This window comes from Pollachius pollachius (assembly GCF_949987615.1).
Source record: "Pollachius pollachius genome assembly, chromosome: 19".
Taxonomy (NCBI): Eukaryota; Metazoa; Chordata; class Actinopteri; order Gadiformes; family Gadidae; genus Pollachius; species Pollachius pollachius.
Genome location: NC_136952.1, coordinates 4,159,371 through 4,181,830, shown reverse-complemented (window position 1 = coordinate 4,181,830; position 22,460 = coordinate 4,159,371). Strand labels below are relative to the sequence as shown.

Sequence of the window (22,460 nt, the reverse complement as noted above, 5' to 3'; positions counted from 1 at the left end):
TAGAAATGAATGAAGATTTATATATATAGATACATAATCAAACTGCTTTGCTATTATTGTCTAGTGATGCCCTCATGGTTTTATTTAAATGTGCCATCAAACATAACTTCGGTTACATGGTGAAAAAAACTCAACAATGAATCCGATCCACAGATATTTTTATAAAAGCATGCGGAGATGGTATTCTACGATCAAACCGGTTACGCGATGACCATCTGAGCCTTCGGGGTTTCAATTATTGTTGACAAAACAGGAAGCCCCGCAGTAAGCAGGGCATCAAAAAATTAGTTGATACTCATAATGATCCTCTCCACGGAAATCTTTAGTAAAAGGCGAAAGATTTATGCGATCTGAGAGAATCAAGAGTGTACTGCCGAGTAAAGAGTTCGCGGGGTAAGCCTTTCGCAGAACTACCCTTCTCACTAAGGGGTTATAAGGTAAAAACTGAATCTTTTTTTTTTTGGCCTCTATATTAACACCATTTATAGTTTAAAAGTCATGCATTATATGAGTGAACAAAAACATTATTAAATACTTATTAACCATCTACAATATTTGTTGCATGAGGCAAAGCATGATGGGTAAACACAAGCCACACCCATATGCTCAATGCGCAGGCGCATTGGATGTAAACAATGCAGGCAGAAGCGCACTAGGTTCCTCTCCTGTGTGTTCTCGCTATATAAAGAAAAGCTTAATATACTTTATTTCACAATTCAGTCTTTTCTTCTTCCAATAGTGAGATAAACTCAGATTCTGACTCTTCTTTGGAAACTAGAACTCCGATTTAGAATTCGGAATAAGGATTTTTAATCTCGCAATTGAGTGTAAAGTCTAAATTCGGAGTCCTCAATTCTTAATTCTTTGAATTAAGTCAGAATTCATAGAAATTCTTCCATACCTGTGTATTCAAATTCTTTTTTTTCCAATGCAAAATGTATGCATATTACAGCTTACTGCAAGACAGGGCCAAGTATTTTTATAGGAAGATACCTTTTAGTTTTATTTGCCTATCTGAGAAAAGGCCCAGATTTAATGAAGACATTGTGATTTATGGTAATGACTTATGGTAAGAGTAAGTAAGAGTCAGTTATAATACAAAAAAAACGTTCCAACTGGTTGGTTTCATGTGTAGTAGTTTATTTCATACATACTGAAATATTATTTGTTAGAGCACTTTTTCACATTTCACAAAGAGCTTTCTAAGTAATTCCTTTTTTCTTTGATCTGTTAGCAGCCACTACAATGGGGATCAAGTAGACAGTATAACAGAAGATTTGATTAGATACATTTATTGACATTTTGGGTCATGAATGTGTCAAAGACGCAATTCATCTAAAAATGGAATGTAAAGAAGTTGTATAAATACATAATTGGCACTGTGGTGGCATTTCCTTTCTGATCGACCAACTACAACACACCAATATATATAATAAACACAAATATTGAAATAAATTTCATAATGCCCACCAACTCCACAAGCCCAAATCCTACAATGTTGAAACGCCGATAAATCGAATGGCAGGTTTGTGCAAGAACTTGGTCAGTTTACCAAAACTTTAACAAATGTGCAGCATCGCATTGAAAAATGAAAAACATGAAGGGAGGGTCGTCACAGCCAGAAGACAGAGAGAACCGTCTTGGCTATGGTTCTCTCGCGGTTAGAGGCCAGAGGGAACCGTTTTAGCTGTTGTTCTCTCACGGTCAGGAGAACGTGAGGGAACCGTTTCGGCTTTGGTTCTCGTGTTCAGAGGACAGTGAGAGAACCGTCTTGGCTTTGGTTCTCTGACGGTCAGACGACAGAGAGAGAACCGTTTTGGCTTGGGATCGCTAACGTTCAGAGAACAGTGAGAGAACTGATTTAGCTTCAGTTCTCTCTGGGTATTCTGTGTAGTTTCACTTTGACACCCAGAAGGAACACAGACTGTGCTTCACAATCGTCCTCATAAAGCTACACATTTATTTTGGGCTTCACTTTGGTTTAAAAGCAAAAACAAGACAAAAAAAAACAACACACAGGACTATATTTTCCATAGTATGAGCGCCACTGCGAAAAAAGAAAAGTTCAGTCATTCAACAACGAAAAAACAATGATTATGGTCATCAGTTCACATATAAATATGAAGCCTTTTATAATGAAAATATCAAAATAAGGCAGTTCTTTAAAGATTTGTTGTTTAAAAACAAGTTCTCAGTTTTTGGCAGTTTTTCTCCTCTCTCTCTCGCTCTAATCTAACGATACAAAGTTGGCTTCAGTCAAAGTCAATGGCACTTTATCGGCGGCCATTTTAGCTCAAAAGTGCCCTGCGTGCGAGGGCGCTGCTCCACTGTGCGACCGGGCTCTCAGATGGCCTTGACGTCGGCCAGGGGGGCGTGCTGCGCTCCCTGCCGCTGGGTCTTAATGCCCTGCAGTTTGCGGCCGTGGAGCGTGAAGCGGGACCAGGCGGTGAGCTGGAGCAGGGCGCAGATGATGGGCACCACCACCAGCATGTAGAAGCAGCCCAGGCGCAGGGGGGTCGTGCCGGCGCCCTTGGGGCCTCCCTCGGGGGCCACTCCCACCCCCACCAGGGCATGCTGCGCGGGCCGCCGCTCGAAGATGTCGTATCCTGAAAAGTGGAGGTGGGGGGGGGGGGGGGGAGGGTGTAAGCTGTTAGACTGTATTTTTTTTGCGTGACTGCAATAACACCATTCTGGTTGCGCTGTACTTTTTTGTTGTTGTTCTTGTTAACCATGAGTATAGACACAATCTCAGCGATCGGTTTCACATCTCAATCCAACTCTAGTTATAGATCCTCCCGCAGCACAAGACACAAGAGGAACCGAACCGGAATGGAGCACATTCCAGCCCTAATGCGTCAAGAGGCGCAGACGAAACTGTGATCAAAAGAATGTCTAGGGCTAGCCGTGTAGACCAACAGATTAACTACACTCTGAGGGTACCTGCGGAGACTAAGGGACTGTCTGGACTATGGGGGTACCAGTGTACACTGACTGACAGATTCTGGGGGTACCTGTGTAGAAACACAGCAGCCAGGTGCCGATGAGCGGGGCGAAGGTCTGGCCGGGTTTGGTTACCAGGGCGACCATCCCAAAGAGCAGCGCGGACGCTGCCTGCCGCCGGCGGTTCAGCACGAAATCCTCGTCCACCAGGTCGGAGATGACCAGGTTCAGCAGCTTGCACGTTCCCTCTGTGAACACGCGGTTACTGGGGGAGGGAGGAAAAGAGAGAGGGTGAGTGACGACAAAAAATAAATAAAAAAAGAGAGACAGACAGAGACACAGAGAGAGACAGAGAGAGACCGTAAGACATGGAGGACGAGAGAGACAGTAAGACAGGTCAAACACTTGCTTGCAAAAGCACTTGTTTGGTAAGTCTTAAATTAAACAGATGTTCCCACTGTGTTTAGATTGATTGTTTCAGTTTAAAGAATGATGTATTTTTTGGGGGATGAAAAGAAAAAATAAAAGTCTGAAACTATATGGACGCCTTCCTTCACTGTTAACTAAATACTAGATTTAAAGCCCTCACTGGTCACATGTGAGACCTTTGGTTTGTGACAGAATGAAGAGAACCGGCTGCTTGTAAAAAGGTTAGAATAACATTGAAGAGGGAAATCCTGAGATAACTGAAACTAAGTGACAGGGGGAGAATGGTTTCATAGGGCCAGCGATCAGCCAAAGAAAAAACCAACTGAATACAGAGGCATCAGCAACACCAATTCTCTCATCCGGCACAAGCCATGCAACGTAGTAGAAAACAAAAGAAAAAGAATGAAGTACTCTTTAGGCAATGAGGAAACAAAACTACCACTCTGTGCTTTTTTATCTCTGATGTCAGCCTGACGGGCGTGCAGGTGTGAGTCACTTGCGCGCGCTACCTGGCGATGAAGATGCACAGTAGGTAGATATGGTCGGCCCCGGCTAGCAGCATGGCCACGCTGAGGCCCAGCTTGAGCATGAAGAGCCAACGGATGACCTGGTACACCCCGTAGCGCCGGCACAGGGTCAGAAAGTACAGGTTGTTGAGGTGGGGCGCGATGTAGGAGACGCCTGCCCAGAGGAGAGAAGAGCCAGGGGAACAGCATCCACACACACACACACACACACACACACACACACACACACACACGGGTTACTCACTATTAACGAAGAGCTGAGGAATATTTGTGTAGTTGAAGCAATGTCTCACACACATGCACACGCAAACATACACACACTGTGAGGAGTTCATTTTAAATGTTCAAATGACGCAACAAGCAACCACATTTTCAACAGTGGAATAAAACAAGTAATGTATACGGCGCTTAGAACTAAACAGTATTTCACTACGAAGCAGAATGATCCAGTCAGACTACTGTTTCCATGCATGGGAGTTTGGGAACGCTCTATTCCCCTGAAAGCGACAGCTACCTAGCAGGAGAGAGCCGGCCGAGGCGGAGATGTTGTCTGAGAGCAGATGTTCGAGGAACAGGGGGAAGAAGTTGCTGTTGAAGTGGCAGTGAAACACCTGCAGGGAGAGATCAAGCTCAGAGTCAGTGACGAGGAAGGGGGGGTTCACTCCAACAGGGGAACACCAGGAACTCAAAGCAGAGAGAAGGTAGTCACAGTACTCAGACAAACAGGTTTGGTGTTGTTGTCTCAAGAGGTGGCCCGTGAAATCCGATTAGTAATACCGATGTGTTACCAATGGTCCAACATCGGTCTATTTAAGTGCTGCCTCTATTAAAGTAGGGATGTGGTAGTGTCAGTGTGTGGCTGAAGGCTGGTTTAAGCCGCCTCACCTGCCCGAGTGTAATCGGACTCGGTGGGTGCACACCTGTTGAACCAGCCATAGGTTAAACCAGCCATCCACACACACACACACACACACACACACACACACACACACACACACACACACACACACACACACACACACACACACACACACACACACACACACACACACACACACACACACACACAGCTTTGATAATTATCAAAGCTTTATAATAAACCTTGTGGTGTCTTTCAACACCACCACCCTGCGTCCTTTTTTTTAAATTAAAGAGTGGATTAGGGTGTGGCCGTCACCTAGGAGACGTGAAGCAATTGGCTTTGCTACAAGGACTTCTAAAACTAAAGGAAAGCATAACATAATTTACAAGAAAAATTGATGAGCCCATTTCCAAATAAGATGAAAGTAAAACTGTTCTTTGAGCTGGAAACAAAAGAGAAATCAGACGAATGCCGTTAAGCAGAGACAGCAAATAAAAAAATAAAAAAGTAAAGAGTCAGCCCTTTTTGCCACTATTGGTTAGGATACATGGTGTCCGACCCTATATCATGTCCCACTTGATTAGCAGCAGTTTCAACACTTTGTCCATCTGGCCATGGTTTGTTGATACAGGATCTCTTGACTGCGTGTGTGCGTTTGGTATACTCTTGACGTCAGCGTGCTTGACGTAGGGTTGTGACACCTTGGTGTTTACCTGGACAAGGTTCATCGACGCGAACCACATGAAGTTCTTGTGCTTGGAGAGCTGCCTGAGGTACTGTCCGATGGTGACGGGCTGCTCCTGGGGAGGCAGGGCGTGGCCGATGCCCAGCCTGGGGGAGAAAGGAGAGGGACGGAGACACAACGGTCACAACAGGAGCAAAACGATTTGGTTGGAACATCAAATCAAAGTTTATTTTTCGCTTGTACAGCAGACAGATGTATACCGTACAGAGAAAGGCTCCGTTTGCGAGGGCTGCTCACCCATGGCAAAAAGGAAAGAGGAAATGGATAGATAGATAGTGCACACTAGTAAGGAAGTAAGTTACTAACTAAATGGGGAGACAGTGAGGGGAATAAGGGAAATAAAAAACACAAAAATGTCATAATGAAAGTAAATAACATTGCTTGCTTCCAATTGCGGCTATGCTATTCATTTTCAGTAGCACTTCAATTGAGTGGGAGAGCCTGTTTTAAAAATGTTTAACTGCAACAACAATGGCTTCGGGGATTTGATACCTTAAACTACAATAACAACAATGGTGTTAGAGATTTAGACTCTAAACAAACATGGATCTCAGCCAAGACTGTGGCTTTGTCTCCTATCAGGTCTCTGCTGTCAAGCGGAACAGTGTGGAACGCAGCGGAGCGCCGCGTCACCACACTCTCTTTATGCTTAATGATAAGAGTGAGATGGACAGGAAGGTGTTGGAGATAGAGGGGAGGACGTGCAGCAATGTACCACACGCAAAAAAACAAACCCGGGTCGCTGCGATTAGGACTGTGCCTTAACGCCACACGCTCTTCCCGGTGAGCCACTCACTCTCTGAGGCCGGCGGCGTCGTTCGTCCCGGGGCGGAGCTGGCTCTCGAAGCGCTGCCGCAGCAGCCGGGACACGGCCCAGAAGCCGAGCGCCGACACGGCCGCCAGCGCCACGCAGAACAGCCGGAACGAGTGCAGGTCCTCCTTGTCCCAGAAGCAATAGGACAGGAAGACGGACAGCGAGCCCACGGCGCTGAACAGCGAGCAGTGGAAGTTGAGGCGCGTGCGGTCCGCCGCCGACACCGCCAGGTCCGCCAGCAGGGCGTTGTGGTTGAGGTCCACGGCGGTGAGGAAGCCGTCGTAGAGGCACAGGCACACCAGGAACTGGAGCGAGGGCCGCGCCCACGCCACCCAGAAGCCCAGGAAGGAGAGGGCGAACAGGGGCCCGTTGCGGGAGAGGGCGGCCAGGCGCTTCAGCACCACCTCGGGGGACGTGATCTGGGAGCCCACCCTGGGGAGGGGGGAGGGAGGGAGGGGGATAACGTGATCAACGTAAGAGGGGGCGTCATGCCTTAAAATTGTGTTTATAGGGACAGTACATATCAATCAACTTTAGTTTGAAAAAAAAAAAGGGAATGTTTTACGAGTAAGCCGAGAGGCTTTTTTACGTCATGTCAAAAACATGACAATTAATTAATAAAGTAAAAACAAAAAGGAACAGTACAGCAGCAATAAAACAAATCAAAAGCAATGCAATATCTACACTAGAATAGATGGAGGTGGTACACACAGGTCCACCGCTCAGCAGTCCAGGATATGGCCGTCCTATGAGAAGACCCCACCACATTTGGTGACTGACTGCAGTTATAAATACAGGGAGAGGGGGAGAGACTCACTGTGGCGAGCTAAGGAAGGCTCGGTCGCTCCACCAGCCGAAGAGAGGGTCGTTCAAGCTGTTCCATATCAGGAACACGGCCTTTGGAGGGGAAACAAGTCAACGTTAAAGGGCTCTTTAGACAACGACACTTAACACACTCACTGACAGAGCCAGCTGGGCCGTTAGACACTAATGGAGTGGTGTGCTGATGGTTTCAGCGAGCAAGACCTTGTCCCGTCCTCAGCAACGCTTCATCGTTTGGATGCGTGTGAGGTTTGTTATTTAAAATATGATACATTTTTCTTTGTTTAGATGTGAATTCAGGGATTCCCCCTCTCTCTTCGCACGTTCGCTTACCTCTCCCACCCAGAAGGAGACCTTGTCTATCTTGTAGACGGACACGAAGGTCTCCACGTAGTAAAGCAGGAACACGTTGTGGAGGATGGACACGAAGAGGGCCAGCGAGCCGTACAGGACGGCCGTGTTGGGGACGGCCGGCCAGTGGAGCCACCGCCGCGCACACATGCTTCCTCCTCCACCCCCGGCCCGGTCAGCTCCTCACCGTCCACCACGCCCGAGGCCCTGCCGGCCTGCGGGGGGGGGGGGTCACCGCCTTACTGCCGCCTGTTATCATTAAGTCATTTTGATTATTATTATGACGGCGTTAATGATAGCACGCATACAGTTTTCAGTCCGCAGTTTGAGGCCTTCACATCGTCTGTTAGGTTTTCTCTCGTTGCCTCCTACATTCAGTCTGAAGCCATTCATGAGCTAACGCCTCCTACAGGATCATCATGTGTTTTCTGATATATTATAGCAGAACACTATTTGGAGTATTTTCAGACAATATTTCTCCAATAACAATAATGACAATGTAACAATTCAGGAGGGCGCAGTAGGGGGCACCTTTGTAGGTTTTTAAATAACATAAATAGAATTTGGGTCGCCCAACATAATCTCTAATTGCATCCATGGAGTGGAAACCCTGGCCTCAGTCCGCTGGGACTGTCTCCAGACAGTTCAAGGGAGCGGTGGTAGAAGGTCACATCCTGTTTGCTAAGACAGCCTCTCCTTCCTGGCCACATGTACATGCTACCTAGAGCTAGTGTAGTGTGGGTGTGTGATGGTTTTATGGGTGGGGAGGGAATGACCCACAAGACACAGAAAACACAGTGTGTACAACCTGAACCATATGTGTGACAACTGTTCGCATATTTCTTGATTCCAGCTGTAAAAAGGGCGCTTACTTCTGACTGGAAATAAATGATCAGACTTCCCTTTATGTGCTAAGAAACAGCATATTGAGATTACACTTTGCAACAAATTGATTATCATATTTATGCTACTTAACCTAGTATTCAAACCTTAGTCATCATTAGTCACATTGCCTTAAATCATTTTGGCTTAATATCAGCATGGATACTTAATGATTTATGTGCTCTTCAAATGCGCTTCAACTGATTCATGTTTTATGAACAATAAATTCCAGTAGCAGGCCTCGACACTTCTGCAAAATAACTTCCTCCAAATACCAAAAGCCTTCATTTGGCGCACGATCGACTTGTTGCAAGCTGAAACTGAACAAAACCACACCAACTATCCCTGTGCACAAATCTATTCCTGCAAGAGGGAAATTACAGGGAACCTTCGAGATATAAATATCCCGAGGCGAAAAAGGCATACCTAAACAAATAGCATTCTTAAAAAAAAAATACGGTTGACAATGGCAAACACTTCAGATAGTTCTTACCACCCAACCAAATAGATTTTACAGGTGGCTCATGCCATCAGGGCATAAACAACATCTTGCGGTGCAGAAGCATTGACTGCTCTCCGCCCCAGCTGTCAAGAGTCGCAGCGATAAAATCAATGACACGCGAACGGTCTTCCTGTTTTGTTCCAGGGATGCATAGTGAGCGATTCTCCCCTGACCTTATCTGAGGACGTCTAATAAACCAGGGAGAGGCTGCAGGGCACGATAATACCCCTCCAATGCAAATCCATTCAACAAAGCAGATTACGATTTGTTTCCAGTGTCGATGACAACTTGGCTGACACACCTGTTGCGTCCCCAAGCGGTGGAGGCTTTCAGACGTGGGCGTGGGACCCCCGGTCGCCTTACACACGGGCACAATACAACTGTTCCCCCTTATAATCAGACGCTGCTTCGTTATCAAGCATTAGATATCCATTACTACTGACGAACACTTGGGCAAAATGATTCAGAAAGAAAACACATACGTCCTATAAGCGCATCTTCGCCGGCTGGAAAATATAAATACCAAAACAGTTGCATCAGCAGGCATGCATGGTCGTGATCCCTGAAGGATCGGAGGGTCTCGAACCGAGAAAAAGAGGATGAATCACACGTGAATTTTTCATGAGTTCATACATGCAGTCTTTACATGCCTGACAGCTTTGAGTCATGCCTTGTGTTTTAATCTCGATTGTCTCAGCCGACAGCCCACAGGTTGCTCGGTCGGGTTTCGCAGTATCAACACGTGGATATCGATCCTCAGCCGTGAGATAAACCCACAGATCTCGTCCCACCCGTGCACCAGCCGGGCTAGCTTAGGGCTAGCGGGTTAGCTGTCGTCAAGTAGCGCTGCTTAGTTAGCATCGCGCTAGTTGCGGAGCGAACAACAGTCCGAATGGCGCTAACGGATGACAGTGTTTAAGAAACGCGTTACTCAGACTCCAATTGAATCGTACACTCCGATACTTACCGCCAATAAAACCATCGACCCGCGCTCCCCGGATGTTTGAAGTAACGGGGTTACCAGTTGCTTGACTGCTTATCAGCGGCGGTTCTCCGATCACCGGCGTCGGGCGACTTCAGAGTTCCTGCAACAGCGAATAGTGCGCCCCGCAGATTCAGGACCGCACTCCCAGGACCCTGGGTGATATGGGGGTTTGCCGAGGCGCATGCGCAGGCGAGTTATTTATAATAGATCCTAAGATGGCTTTGTAAATTTTGTATTTTCTACTTTACAATATTGCTGATTTTACCTTGTTAGATGGTTAGCTTAGGTATTAGAGATGGTTAGTTGAGGTATTCGGATAGAGATGGTTAGTTGAGGTATTAGGTTAGAGATGTTTAAGTTCAGGTATTAGTTAGAGATAGTTTAGTTCAGGTATTAGCTGGAGATGGTTGCATTTAGGAATTATATTGGAGATGCATCTGTAACTTAATTTAAAAGTTAAGTTTAAGTATTGGTTATAGATGGTTAAGATTAGGGTTAGGGTTTATTTAGGTCGTTTTAGATATGATTCGCAACGTATTGTGTTTCATCACGTTTTCATTAATCATTCCTAAATGAACCATGAGATGCATTCGCCAAGGAAATACAAACGTGTTACAAAATGTAGGGTCCTAGAAATGCGGTCCTAAACTGCAGCATCCGCTATTGCGTTTACTATTGTAGACGTCCACGTCACACATCTGAATCTCCCCGGAACTCCCCTGGCTCTGGACACTGCATCGCCGTGGACCCGGGGAGAGGGGCGTGGCGCCACGCCCCCTTCGATAGCAGTAGGGCCGAGGCGCCACGCCCCTTTGGATAGGGTCGAGCTCCACGAGTGACCACCGACGTGCGTCGCGACGTACGTAGCGACGCACGTCGTTGGTCACACACTTAACGGAGGCATTCCTTTCGGATGGGTTTTAAATAATAAATGCTCTAATTCTATGTAACTCGTGATGATACTTATCCTACTTTTTCAACTCTAATGTCCACTTTGCGGAGCAGTCGCTGCGTGGGCATGACCTTTTTATTTATTATTTTTTTAAAGGGAAGAGGGGCCTCGCTGATATTGGGAGAATAGCCCCACCAAGCGCTGTCAAAGTCAGTGTTTTTATTTTTTATAAAAGCCACTCTAGAACACAGGGTCATTATTCATGATCCAATCCTTTGGACATGGCAGCACATTACATTAAGGGGAAAAGATAGCGATAGCAGAACTGACGTAATTATACAAAACACAATGTTGCAGAATTTCCAGACTGTAAGGATGGGAAATAAGGACATGGGAACAAGAATATAAACTATTTTAAAAAGTCTTGGAGTACCATTTAATGGGAATCATTAGAGTCGCACACCATGTTCACGTAATAACCCTTGTAAATAAATTTGGATTCACAAGCTTGGAGAATCCTCCTCTAAATGGGATTGAGTACATTTGAGTAAATGTAAAAAACGTGTGCGTTGTGTGTGTGTGTGTGTGTGTGTGTGTGTGTGTGTGTGTGTGTGTGTGACCATTGAACATCTACCCGATTAACACGATGTGATGTATTTTATGAACATAATCGGTATCCTTAATCTAGTGGCGATCAGCGTCCAGATCCACTGAACTCAAACCTCATAAAAGAATTAGTGGTCAGAGATGACATGTTGGGGCCAATAGGGGGCAGTCACGCATCACACTCTGAGATCTTCAGAGAAATATCCACGGAACGAGGTGGTCCATTTAACGTCGTGCTTTCGACATAAAGCATTCTTTAATGGGTCCATGCATAAAGCTGACGTATTTGCATTTACATAGGCCTACATCGTCACCAGGTCCTCACATCAGTAAATGCCTAACATCAGAACCTTTCAGGACGTTAGAATCCATGGATCCGGTAATTGTTGGCGTTGGAAATGATATCTAAAACAATTTAATACTGTAATCGACGACTGTAATAAAATAAAGATTTACTGTTCCTGTTCTGAAACTGTTGAATACAGAGTTTAGAGTATCTGTTGTGATCATGTAAAGGTAGAAATAGTAGCGTCAGGTGGTGCTGAAGAGAGAGAGAGAGAGAGAGAGAGAGAGAGAGAGAGAGAGAGAGAGAGAGAGAGAGAGAGAGAGAGAGAGAGAGAGAGAGAGAGAGCGAGAGAGCGAGAGAGCGAGAGAGAGAGAGAGCGAGATGGATTTTTTAGAGTTTAGTATACCGGTGTAGTTCGGTTTGACAGTGCCGTGTGTATGTGTGTATGCGTGTGTATTAGGGTATAACGGTGCAGTGTCATATCGGACAGAGGAACCACACACATAATTGCACCCCGCGACGCCAGCGACAAGCAGGTAGGTCTTTCAACGCGTTTATACCTTTCTGGGACCTACTTTATCTCTTTTCTTTACCACCTAGTAGGTGAGTGTGGCTGTGTAGTCCCGCCATGCCGCAGTCCTCTTCAGGTGCAGATGGATTGTGTTGCTTTTGTGTTACGTTCAGAGCAACACAACCCTTGTGTGTCCTCCTCCATATTAATGTAGCATATGTTGGAATTCTTTCATTGCATTTTTTTTTATCAATCATAAATTTTGTCAGCCATTAAGGTCATGCACGTAACTTGTGTCAACTTCAGCATAGTCCGCCACCGTTCTTCGTAGGAGAATTGCAAAACAATTGGAGTGTTTTTTGCGGCTGTTAAGACTTCTATAACTCATCGATATTTATATTAACGAATAGGCTCGTTAACTGACAAACAGGGCGTGCACACACACACAAGCAGACACATACGCACGCACACGCACACACACACACACACACACACACACACACACACACACACACACACACACACACACACACACACACACACCACATGGGCAAGAGTCCACTGCTTCGGCAAACAAGGTGTTTGCAGGGGGCAGGTGGTGGTGGGAACCAGAGGTTGCGTCACATCAGGATCCAGAGTCCGCCTCCCTCGTGTCCTCCATGTAGGCCCTCGATATAGCCTGGCACAGTAGTGAGTCTCATAGAAAAGTTTCACCGAAGAGATCCAAATGTAAATGGTAAGGAAAAGGAAAGCTGATCAGGGAGCGTGTCCCCTCCCAGGTGTTCAGTAGCTCATGGAGCCAAATGCTCCAGCAGTCGTCGACCAAAATAAATTCCTCTTATAGCCCATAGCAGTTTTCTGCTCACTTTTTGGGTTCTGATTAAAAAAAACAAAATATTCAACACAACATCACAGAAATCGAATTAAATATTTAAACACGTGATTATGCAGTACGGCTGCATGGGGGTTTTCAGTGATCATTATTTTATGTTTATCAAAAAAAACTTGTCGATGGCAGGGCTGTTTCTTTCTAGAACAGAGGATTACTGCTAGACACAATCTTAATTTCATGGTTCTCAGAGATCCATATTCTGCTTTCTTCATGTCAGAAAAATTGTTTATCACTCACTGCCTTGTTCCTCTTCTACACATCCCTCTAGTCATGGTTCATGCCCTTCCAAACCATTAGGCTCTATACAGCTCGTTTGGGGTTGAAATAGAAGTCTGAATAATTTGTTTTTCAGAACTAATATATACGGTATAAATGTCCCCCAATGTGGAGCTGAAAGTTGTTTCTAGAAATCACTTCTAGTGCTCGGTCTCTAAATACGTGTTTTGCGGTTGGTTGAGCTTTGAAATGAATGAATGGTAGAGATGTGAGTATTTTTTGACGACACACATGGCCTAGATTAGATATTTTCCCGATACCGCCGTGCCAACCAGACAGCATGATAGGAGAAACGAAGATAGCTCTCTAAACTAAAGCATCTCTACATATTCAACAAACCATTGCTCATTTCACTCTTGATCAGCACACGCTGTTTCGTTTCTGACTTGGCTCCGCACTAATGATCGACTCGCCTCCCTGAAACAGATGTGCTTACCGTTCTTTCTGGTGTTATCGTGCTGTTGTGGGCACACATAATGGCTCTGTCACCACTAGCGCCATCTACAGCCGCACACATCACAACAGGGCCGGGGAGGAGGACAAAGATGTGTTGACTTTGCCGTGTTGTTTTTCGGACACAAGGACAACAAACAAACCAAACATAGAATGAAGCCAAGGACTTATGCCTTCTCCCTGCCCTCTCCTCTCGAGAGGACGAGGAGGGATCTTGTCTGTTACACGTGGTGCAACATCACAGGGAAACTAACTCTTTGGCCAACATGTGAAGTTAAGTTGACTATTCCTCCTCCACCATATGGTTAGTTATATGTGAATGATACTCTGATTCCATGGCTAAAACTTTAAGAATGGGCCAACACTGTGTCAGGGTTACGTTTTACTTTTTACTGAATAGGCTTAAACTTAGACACTTGTGTTGGGTCAATAAAACGTACAGTTGGGAATGCACTCACTGTTTACATACCAGCTGATTTAACTCTATTTTCTTACTGCATCTATCTGGTTCCCAATAGATATCTACCGGTACACTTTACAGGTTGAGTGATATAAGCTCTTGCATAAGAATCCTGTGGAAGTGGTGAGGCTAAATTAGGGAAATGCTTTGACGCAATTTACAGATACAGACACCATGAGGCCCACAGAATAAAACATAAAGCCCTGAACTCAGATGGCTGGGATAATTCATTTAGCCGCATTACATGTCATCTGGTGGTTCTGGGCGAGTCATTAATGACGGAGGCGGTGGCAGCAATCTCTCTTGTCAGCCATGCGGAGTCGCGGAGTCATCACTGCTGTCTCCGTCCCGCTCCCAGAACGGCAAACGCGTTCTGGCCGGCGAGCCGGAGAGGGGGCAGCTGAGGGGAGATCGGACTGATGGCATGCGGCCTCTAATTGCCAGATTAACCATCGCTGAGGTCCATTGTGTGCGTGGCTAATGTTATGACGGAGGGGGCCATATCACCGCCACACGCTGTGTGTGTCTGTGTGTGTGTCCCCCATCCCCGAAAGTATTTAATTGGCTCGTTGCATAACACAGCCTGACTCATTAGGTTTTGGTAATTAGTGATATCTCGGAAGTTCAACTTGTGCGGTCACTGAGGACGGCTGGGGCAGTTGACCCTTAGGTTAGTTACCCTCAGGCGTCATGACTTGTTGTTTATCAAACCGGGCTGTTATGTGTCTGGTGAAAGGTCTCATGAGGTTGTTCCTCCTCGGGCTTTTCAATGTAAATGGAAGAACGACAGATAAAGATGTCTGTTATTTTCCACTGAATCTATCCGTCAAAAAGCGGATACATTACGCTTTTGTGCGGAATGTATCCGCACAGTGCTCATTGTGACCGGCGGCAAACACTCTTCGACGGGGAATTGGAACACCATTTCCTTGAGTTGTGCGTTTCGAACAATGAAACGTATCGCGATGCAGAAGAAAATCAACGTCTACGTTCCCTGTTCAAATATTTCCTTTCCCCCGTCACAGACGGGGCCTGGTTGCAGGATGAGCTGAGAAGAGCTCCCGGCTGTCCGTTGAGGTCTACCGACCAGATACATTCCGCCGGTCTGTGTACGACCAACACAGCGCACCGCGACCACCTCAGTGTAGCCGATCCACCATGACGGAGCCGAGCAGAATGCTAGCGCTGCTGTGGCTGTCGCTGCTGTTCCTGGCCAGGCAGTCGGCACTCTGGGCCTTCCCCTTCGGCCCGTCCCTGGACGTGGATGTGACCCCCAGAACCACCGTCTACTCCAAAGGTAAGGTGTGGTGGAGGGAAGGGGGTGGGGGGGGTCGAAGGTCTAGTCCCAGCCCTAAAGGCTGGCGGTCACCACTCCATCACACCTACTGATCCCCTTACTCACTTGCTCATTTACCTGATTCATCCACACATTCAGGGCACGCACATGCACACACACACACACACACACACACACACGTGCACACACACGTGCACTCACGCATGCAGATGCACGCGCACTCATGCACAAACACGTGCACACAGAAAGATACATATGCACAGACACGCACGCGCAGACACACACATGCAAGCACACGCGCACAAACGCGCACGCCCACACGTGCACAACCACACGCACACAGAAACACACACATGCAGATCCATGCACACACACACACACACACACACACACACACACACAGGCACACACACACACGGAAAGAGGCTGTCCTGGTTTAGATTGTCTGCTGCTCTCTGTGCCTCCCTCTCCTCCTTGAAAAAAACAGAAAAGTGACATAGTTTTAAAAGTTGGCCCCGGAAGCTGGCCCCCTCCTGGTGATGGTTATATATCGCCTCTCCATAGCCCTGTCCTAGATCACAGGCTCAGCGCTCACACAGCCCCCCTCAGCTAAGACAATAACAGCCTCCTCACTCGGCTGGCCACGGCTGCACATTACTGCCTGTGCACTGTGTGTGTGTGTGTGTGTGTGTGTGTGTGTGTGTGTGTGTGTGTGTGTCGTGCGTGTGTGTATGCACCTCAATGGCCCCCCATGCATGCCCTCCATCCTCAAACCCACCTCCTCCGCAAACACACACACACTCACAAACCATCTTTACCCTGACACTCATACAAGCACACACACACACACACACACACACACATTCACAACCCACCTACACCGAGGCACTCACACACACACACACTCACAAACCACCTTTAACCTGACACTCATGCAAGCACACACACACACACACACACACACAGACATGCAGACACGCACACTCACAAACCACCTTTACCCTGACACTCATACAAGCATACACACACACACTCACTCACACGCACACACACACACTAACAACCCACCTACACACTGAGATACTCACACTCACAACCCACCTACACACTGAGACACTCACACACTCACACACATATACACACAAACACACACACACACACACACACACACACACACACACACACACACGCTCACCCATACACTCACAACCCACCTACACACTGAGACACACACACACACCTTCTGCTCTCTGCCTCCATCACTGCGGCAGAGTCTCTGCTGTAGCTCTCTCGCATGTCTCCTTGGTTCTTTCTTTCTCTGTATCTATGCATATGGTCAGTGTATACACACAAACACACGCGCAGACACACACGCACGTGCGCGCACACCGTGCCCACACGCACACTCTATCTCCCCGGGCTGCCTCTGGGTCCTCAGAGAAAGGGGTATTATTAGTAGAGAGGGTTGATGCTGCTGCACCAGCATGGAGGTACAGGCCATTGCAGTGGCGCTAGTTGTGAAGTGTGAGGGTTTGGGATGGCAGGGATCTGCCTCTCTCTCTCCCTCTGTCTCTCTCTCTCTCTCTCTGTTTCTCTCTGTCTCTGTCTCTCTCTCTCTCTCTCTCTCTCTCTGTCTGTCTGTCTGTCTTTCTCTCTCTCTCTCTCTTTCTCTCTCTCTCTCTCTCTCTCTCTCTCTCTCTCTCTCTGAGTAACACAGAGAAGATCAGGGCTGGAGGTATGATGGGGAGAGAGTTGGTGCCTCCATTGGGAGTCAGAACCATGGGCTTAAAGGACAACCCAGGTCAGGGTGATCAAACCATCGTAGCCCACTCTCCCGGCTTCGCTAAAACCTCAGTTACCAATGTATGTGAAACTGAGTTTTGTCCTTGGTTTTGTCCATCAAATGAGTGTGGCCAATAGCGACCTGCCCTAATTCAATTATTGAGGAAGAAAACGAAGGTAGGCAAGGAAGTATCCTATGTCATTTGATACTGCTTTTGCATGCGTCTCCTGGGTTTGAAATTGTGGAAGAATGTAAGTTAGAAAGCAAATCACCGCCACCTTCAACCGAATCTAGGCGGATTAGTTTGGACTTGTTCCTCAGTGTTTCCTCCGACTGCAGGCTCGTTTTGTGTGGTATCACCAGTGGAGGAATAGTTGGCAGCACCACAGAAACCATCAGGAGCATTAGACACACTGCAAACGAACACACATCTAATGACTAATGTTTGAAAACTGTATTATTTATCTTCGTTTTGAATTCCCTTCTCTTCCCTGTGTTTATCCCTTAAACATATCTGTGTGTGTAGGTGTGTGTGTGTGTGTGTGTGTGTGTGTGTGTGTGTGTGTGTGTGTGTGTGAGTGTGTGTGTGTGTGTGTGTGTGTGTGTGTGTGTGTGTTTGTTTGGGGACATGTGTGGGTGCCCATATGTGTGTGCATGTGTGTACGTGCGCGTGTGTATGTGTGGTGCGTGTGGAAATGTATCGGGTGCGCATATGTGTGTGTGTGTGTGTGCACATGTATGTGGGTGCACGTGTGTGTGTGTGTGTGTGTGTGGGTGTGTCCTTACATAACAGTCTTATATCAAGTACATTGACACGTATATGGCCCTCTTGGGTTGCAGAAAATTCTGGCCACCCTCTTGCTGCCCACCGTCTTGCTGGCCACTGTCTTTGGCAAGATAAGCAAGGGGACTGATTGCTAACAGCGTTTCGGCCACTTCAGCCACAGTGTGAGTCACTAAGCCTTATTAGTTTGTTTATTAGTTTGCCCACAGACACCCTCTCATTGGGTTCTGAGCCATTCATGTGATTTGCTATGCCGTGGATATTTATTCCTTCGTCTCAATGCATCTGGAGTTGTCTGCGCTTTCCCTTCTATATATAGGACGAAGGACTCTTGATGCCGAGCGATTTTTGCTCTGCCATCGCAGAGCCTTTTTCTCTGCCTGCCCTCACATAAGTCCTTGACCTACATTCATAACTACCAGGAGAGTGTGTCGCTGTGTGTGTGTCTGTGTGGGCATGTGTGCACGTGTAAATGTGTCTGTGTCTGTGAGTGACTACCAGGGGGGGGTGTAGCTGTGTATGTGTGTGTTGTGTGTCAGTGTGTGCACGTGTGCGAGTGAGTCAATGTTTGCATCGATGTGCGTGTGTGTGTGTGAGATGCATGCGTGTGTGTGGGTGTGTGTGTATGTGTGTGTGTGTGCATGCATCTAGGTTTCTATGCATGTGTATATCTGCAACACACACGCATGTGTGTGCAATGCCTGGGTGGAACTGTCAGGGATGTGTGTGTGTGTGTGTGTGTGTGTGTGTGTGCATGCTGTCACAGTGAACATCAGTACACAAGGCTCCCAGCCTATCACTATTTCGGGAGACGAGTCCTAAAGCAGGACGGACGTGGAGAGGGCCTTCACAGAGAACACAAGTATGCTGCCATCTTGTTCAAGTTGTAGGTGGAATCTGTGGAATTGGAAAGAAAGTGTGTTTGAGTGTGTGTGTGTGTGTTTATGTTGGTGTGTGTGTGTGTGTGTGTGTGTGTGTGTGTGTGTGTGTGTGTGTGTGCATATGTATGGAGTTAGTCACATGTTTTGGAACTGTGGGGAATATACCTGAGAGAGCTGTGTGTGTGTGTGTGCGTGTGTGTGTGTGTGTGTGTGTGAGTGAGGATGAGACTACTCTCATTATTTGACGGGCCTGTGTAAAGCCAGGGACCAAGGACACATTTGTGGAGAATGGATTCATACAAACCCCATGACATCCCTCTCTTCAAGAATCCCATTATGTGGGAGTTTTCTTTACACAGATTTCACCCCATGGGTTACAGTTAGTGTGCATATGTGTGTATGCATGTTTTTCGTCCTTTAGAAGTTTCCCTTTCCCCAACCCCTTTCAAAGAGCAAGGGTGTGGGTGTGTGTGTGTGTGTGTGTGTGTTTGTGGCTGTGTATGTGTGTGCTTGTGTGGGTGCGCACGTGTGAGTGTGAGTTTGTCTGTGTGTGTGTGTGTGTGTGTGTGTTTGTGTGTTTGTGTATGATTACGTGCATGTGTGTGTGTGTGCTTGTGTGTGCGTGTCTTTGTCTGTGTCTGTATGTATGTGTGTGTGTATGCTTGCGTGCATGTGTGTGTGTAAGTCATTGTGTGTTTGAGTGTGTGTATTTGCGTTCTCTAGTGGTGTATTGAATGTCTGGCTGTTTTGGGGTCTGCTGTGTCCCCAGTGGGACCTTGGATTGGGTTGTTATTTTACCTCTGCCTGACACCAGATCAGGATACACCGGACCTGGGGATTTGTGGACCTAAAATATTGATACCAGTTGTAGTAAGGGGCTTAAGGGATCCCTTCTCTTCAAGTGTGAACAACAGTTCAGCTTAATGTCCCCTCATGAGACCCACAGGATTGTGTGGGGATTCTTCTCGGCACTGAAGGAACTTTAGAACCTGCCCGAAACACACAGGAAACAAACATGAACTATGCAGAAAATATCAAACCAGTATATACAATAGTTCCTGGATGACTTTTTCCAACCATAAATAGAAAATATAATGGACATTTCCATTTTTAAGGTTGAGTCCACCGAGCTGTATTTGTCATTAATGGATAATTAGACTATACTTGTCAAAATAGTAGGATTCACAGAGCTTGACCTTTTATGATTAATGATTTGATACGGCGGTTGCCCGTGGTAACATCTGGTGGCAGGTGCAACGTTTGGTCCGTTGCTTCTGTTTTCAAACAACAAAGCTAACACGGGTTCCCAGATGTCAACCCAACGGGTGTTTCTGCGTCTGTCCGTTTTTGAAAACAAAACAGGCTGTGGAGCTCTGCCTCCAAACAAACAGACATATCAATGGATGTTCTGATAGTATTCTCTTTACTAGTAACACCTTCACTGAGGCTCCCCCTCCCCTAACCCCATCCCTCCCTCTATGATGAAGGTGCACCTGTCTTGTGTGTGCATGTGACTCACTGGCCGTCCTACCTAGGTGTGAAAAAACAACCAGCTGAAACATGACATTTTTGTTACACCCCTCGAATCCATCACCGATAGGAAGACGCTGTCATCTCCCGTCCTTTCTTTGTTGCTAGGCAACCTCATGTAACCGCTATAGAGAGCCAGGTTGACCCCGTGACTTGCGCTGGCTCCACGCTTTCAAGGATTTGGTGACATGTAAACATGTGCACAAAAACAGCCATTGCCAGGTCATATATAGGTTGTCAGAGTATGAAGAGTACCACATTCATTTGTGTTTCCAAGGTCTTCCCAAAAGGATCCAAAGACAGGTTTCTAAGGCAGTGCTAAAGCAGAGTTCAAGGTATCCCAAGACGGTGTTAAAGCAGTAATAAAGGTATCCAAATGCAAGTTTCTAAAGCAGTAGTAAAGGTATCCAAAGGCAGGTTTCTAAGGGTTTGTCAACAGTAGACATCTCACAACGTCAAAAAGTGACAGGTTACTGGTATCCCTCTCAGCACTTGTACCCAGATGTTGCATTGGTGTGTGTGTGTCTGTGTGTGTGTGTGTGTCTGTGTGTGCATCTGTGTGGTGTGTCATGTGCCTTCCTGTATAGTCTGGGGCCTCATGAGTGATAGGTGAGTCACAACATGCATGCCCGGACACACACACACACACACACACACACACACACACACACACACACACACACACACACACACACACACACACACACACACACACACACACTCTCTCTCAACCGTTAACAGAAAATAGCCAGGGGGCTTAACTTAGCTTAGCTTCTGGCTAAGTATTTTTTTCCGATGCTGGCAACAGGGAAATGTGTATGGAATTGAATTGATATGCACAGAAGATAGTTCTGCTTATGTGTATACCTTTGTATTGTCCTGCTGGTAGGCTGAGCCTGCAGTTATTCTGTAAAATCAGAAAAACAATCTGCTAATGTGCCTCCTTTTTTGACATGTAAATGTTGCTCTAGTGTTCTAGTTTCCAAAAACAAGTTCAGACAAATAGTACGGACTCTGCAGACTCAAGACCAGGCTTGGTTCCGTTGCCTCACCAGTCTGGGTTTGCTGTTAAACTCAACACACGGAACCAGAACCAGAACATCTGTGTGTGTCAAAAACACACCAGCCAGACTGCCAGGCCCCAATCAGCACACAGTGGGCCTTGCCTGAAGCCTAATATATACTTCTGTGTTGAATAGCCATGTCATGGATGCGTCTTGGGCCTATAATTAAAATAGACTGAAATACAATTTTAATAAAAGAGACCTCTTAAAATACACAATATGGCGATTAACTAGTCACTGAGCTCTGAACTGAGCAAAGAAAAACTGTCTTCGATTTGTGTTACCAGAATTAGTGTTTTTCTCATTAGTCATTTTCTCTCATGACTGAGAATGGGGACAGGTCTTTCTGCATCCGAACACCATGATCCCCTACAGGCCGTTAGAGGAACTACACGCGAGTCGTTTTCACCGGGGCTTCAGCAACAGGCCTTGATTGCTGGCGGTCATGTCTGCCGCTCTGTCGCAGAACCATGAAGGCATGCCCTGGCTTATCGAGAGCCACGGCCAACAGCAGACTTCAACCTTTAGAAGGCGAAGGCAGTGGTCGGGGCATGTAGGGACACTTACGCCCCTAGAGCCCTTCTCACCAGCATCACATGTGTTATGTCATCGGAGACACTGTTTTGATAGGATGGCCGGACCCAAGGCCTGTGGTGGTCTCCCATGAGTCACGTGTGTGTGTGTGTGTGTGTGTGTGTGTGTGTGTGTGTGTGTGTGTGTGTGTGTGCGTGCGAGCGTGTGTGCTTGTGTGTGTGCGTACATGTATGTGTGTGTGTGTGTGTGTGTAAGTGTGTACATGTGCATGCCTGTGCGTGCGTGCATGCGTGTGTGCGTATGAGTGTGCGCGCGTGAGCGTGCATGTGTGTGTGCATGTGTGCGTGCGTGT

The 22,460-nt window shown here is 46.7% G+C and overlaps 3 protein-coding genes across 3 annotated transcripts in view; 2 read left to right on the top strand and 1 right to left on the bottom strand.

The window, feature by feature from the left end:
• twnk (twinkle mtDNA helicase) overlaps positions 1–22,460 on the top strand; it is a 161,369-nt gene that overhangs the window by 99,485 nt on the left and 39,424 nt on the right. The gene's annotated exons all lie outside the window — the stretch shown is intronic.
• On the bottom strand, positions 1,180–9,960 carry mfsd13a (major facilitator superfamily domain containing 13A). The gene is made up of 9 exons (XM_079756301.1): positions 9,842–9,960; positions 7,473–7,739; positions 7,135–7,214; positions 6,300–6,749; positions 5,472–5,589; positions 4,411–4,507; positions 3,879–4,050; positions 3,012–3,205; positions 1,180–2,606 (listed from the first exon to the last, which is right to left on the bottom strand). Exons 2-9 carry the CDS (start codon positions 7,638–7,640, stop codon positions 2,344–2,346), a joined length of 1,542 nt encoding a protein of 513 aa, XP_079612427.1. The 5' UTR covers positions 7,641–7,739; positions 9,842–9,960; the 3' UTR covers positions 1,180–2,343.
• sema4gb (sema domain, immunoglobulin domain (Ig), transmembrane domain (TM) and short cytoplasmic domain, (semaphorin) 4Gb) overlaps positions 12,050–22,460 on the top strand; it is a gene marked incomplete at its 3' end in the record, with an annotated part of 35,022 nt that continues 24,611 nt past the window's right edge. Inside the window, exons 1-2 of the mRNA XM_079756293.1 lie at positions 12,050–12,179; positions 15,261–15,532. Coding sequence (XP_079612419.1) covers positions 15,394–15,532 — 139 coding nt within the window. The 5' untranslated portion in view covers positions 12,050–12,179; positions 15,261–15,393. The remainder of the gene's footprint in view (positions 12,180–15,260; positions 15,533–22,460) is intronic.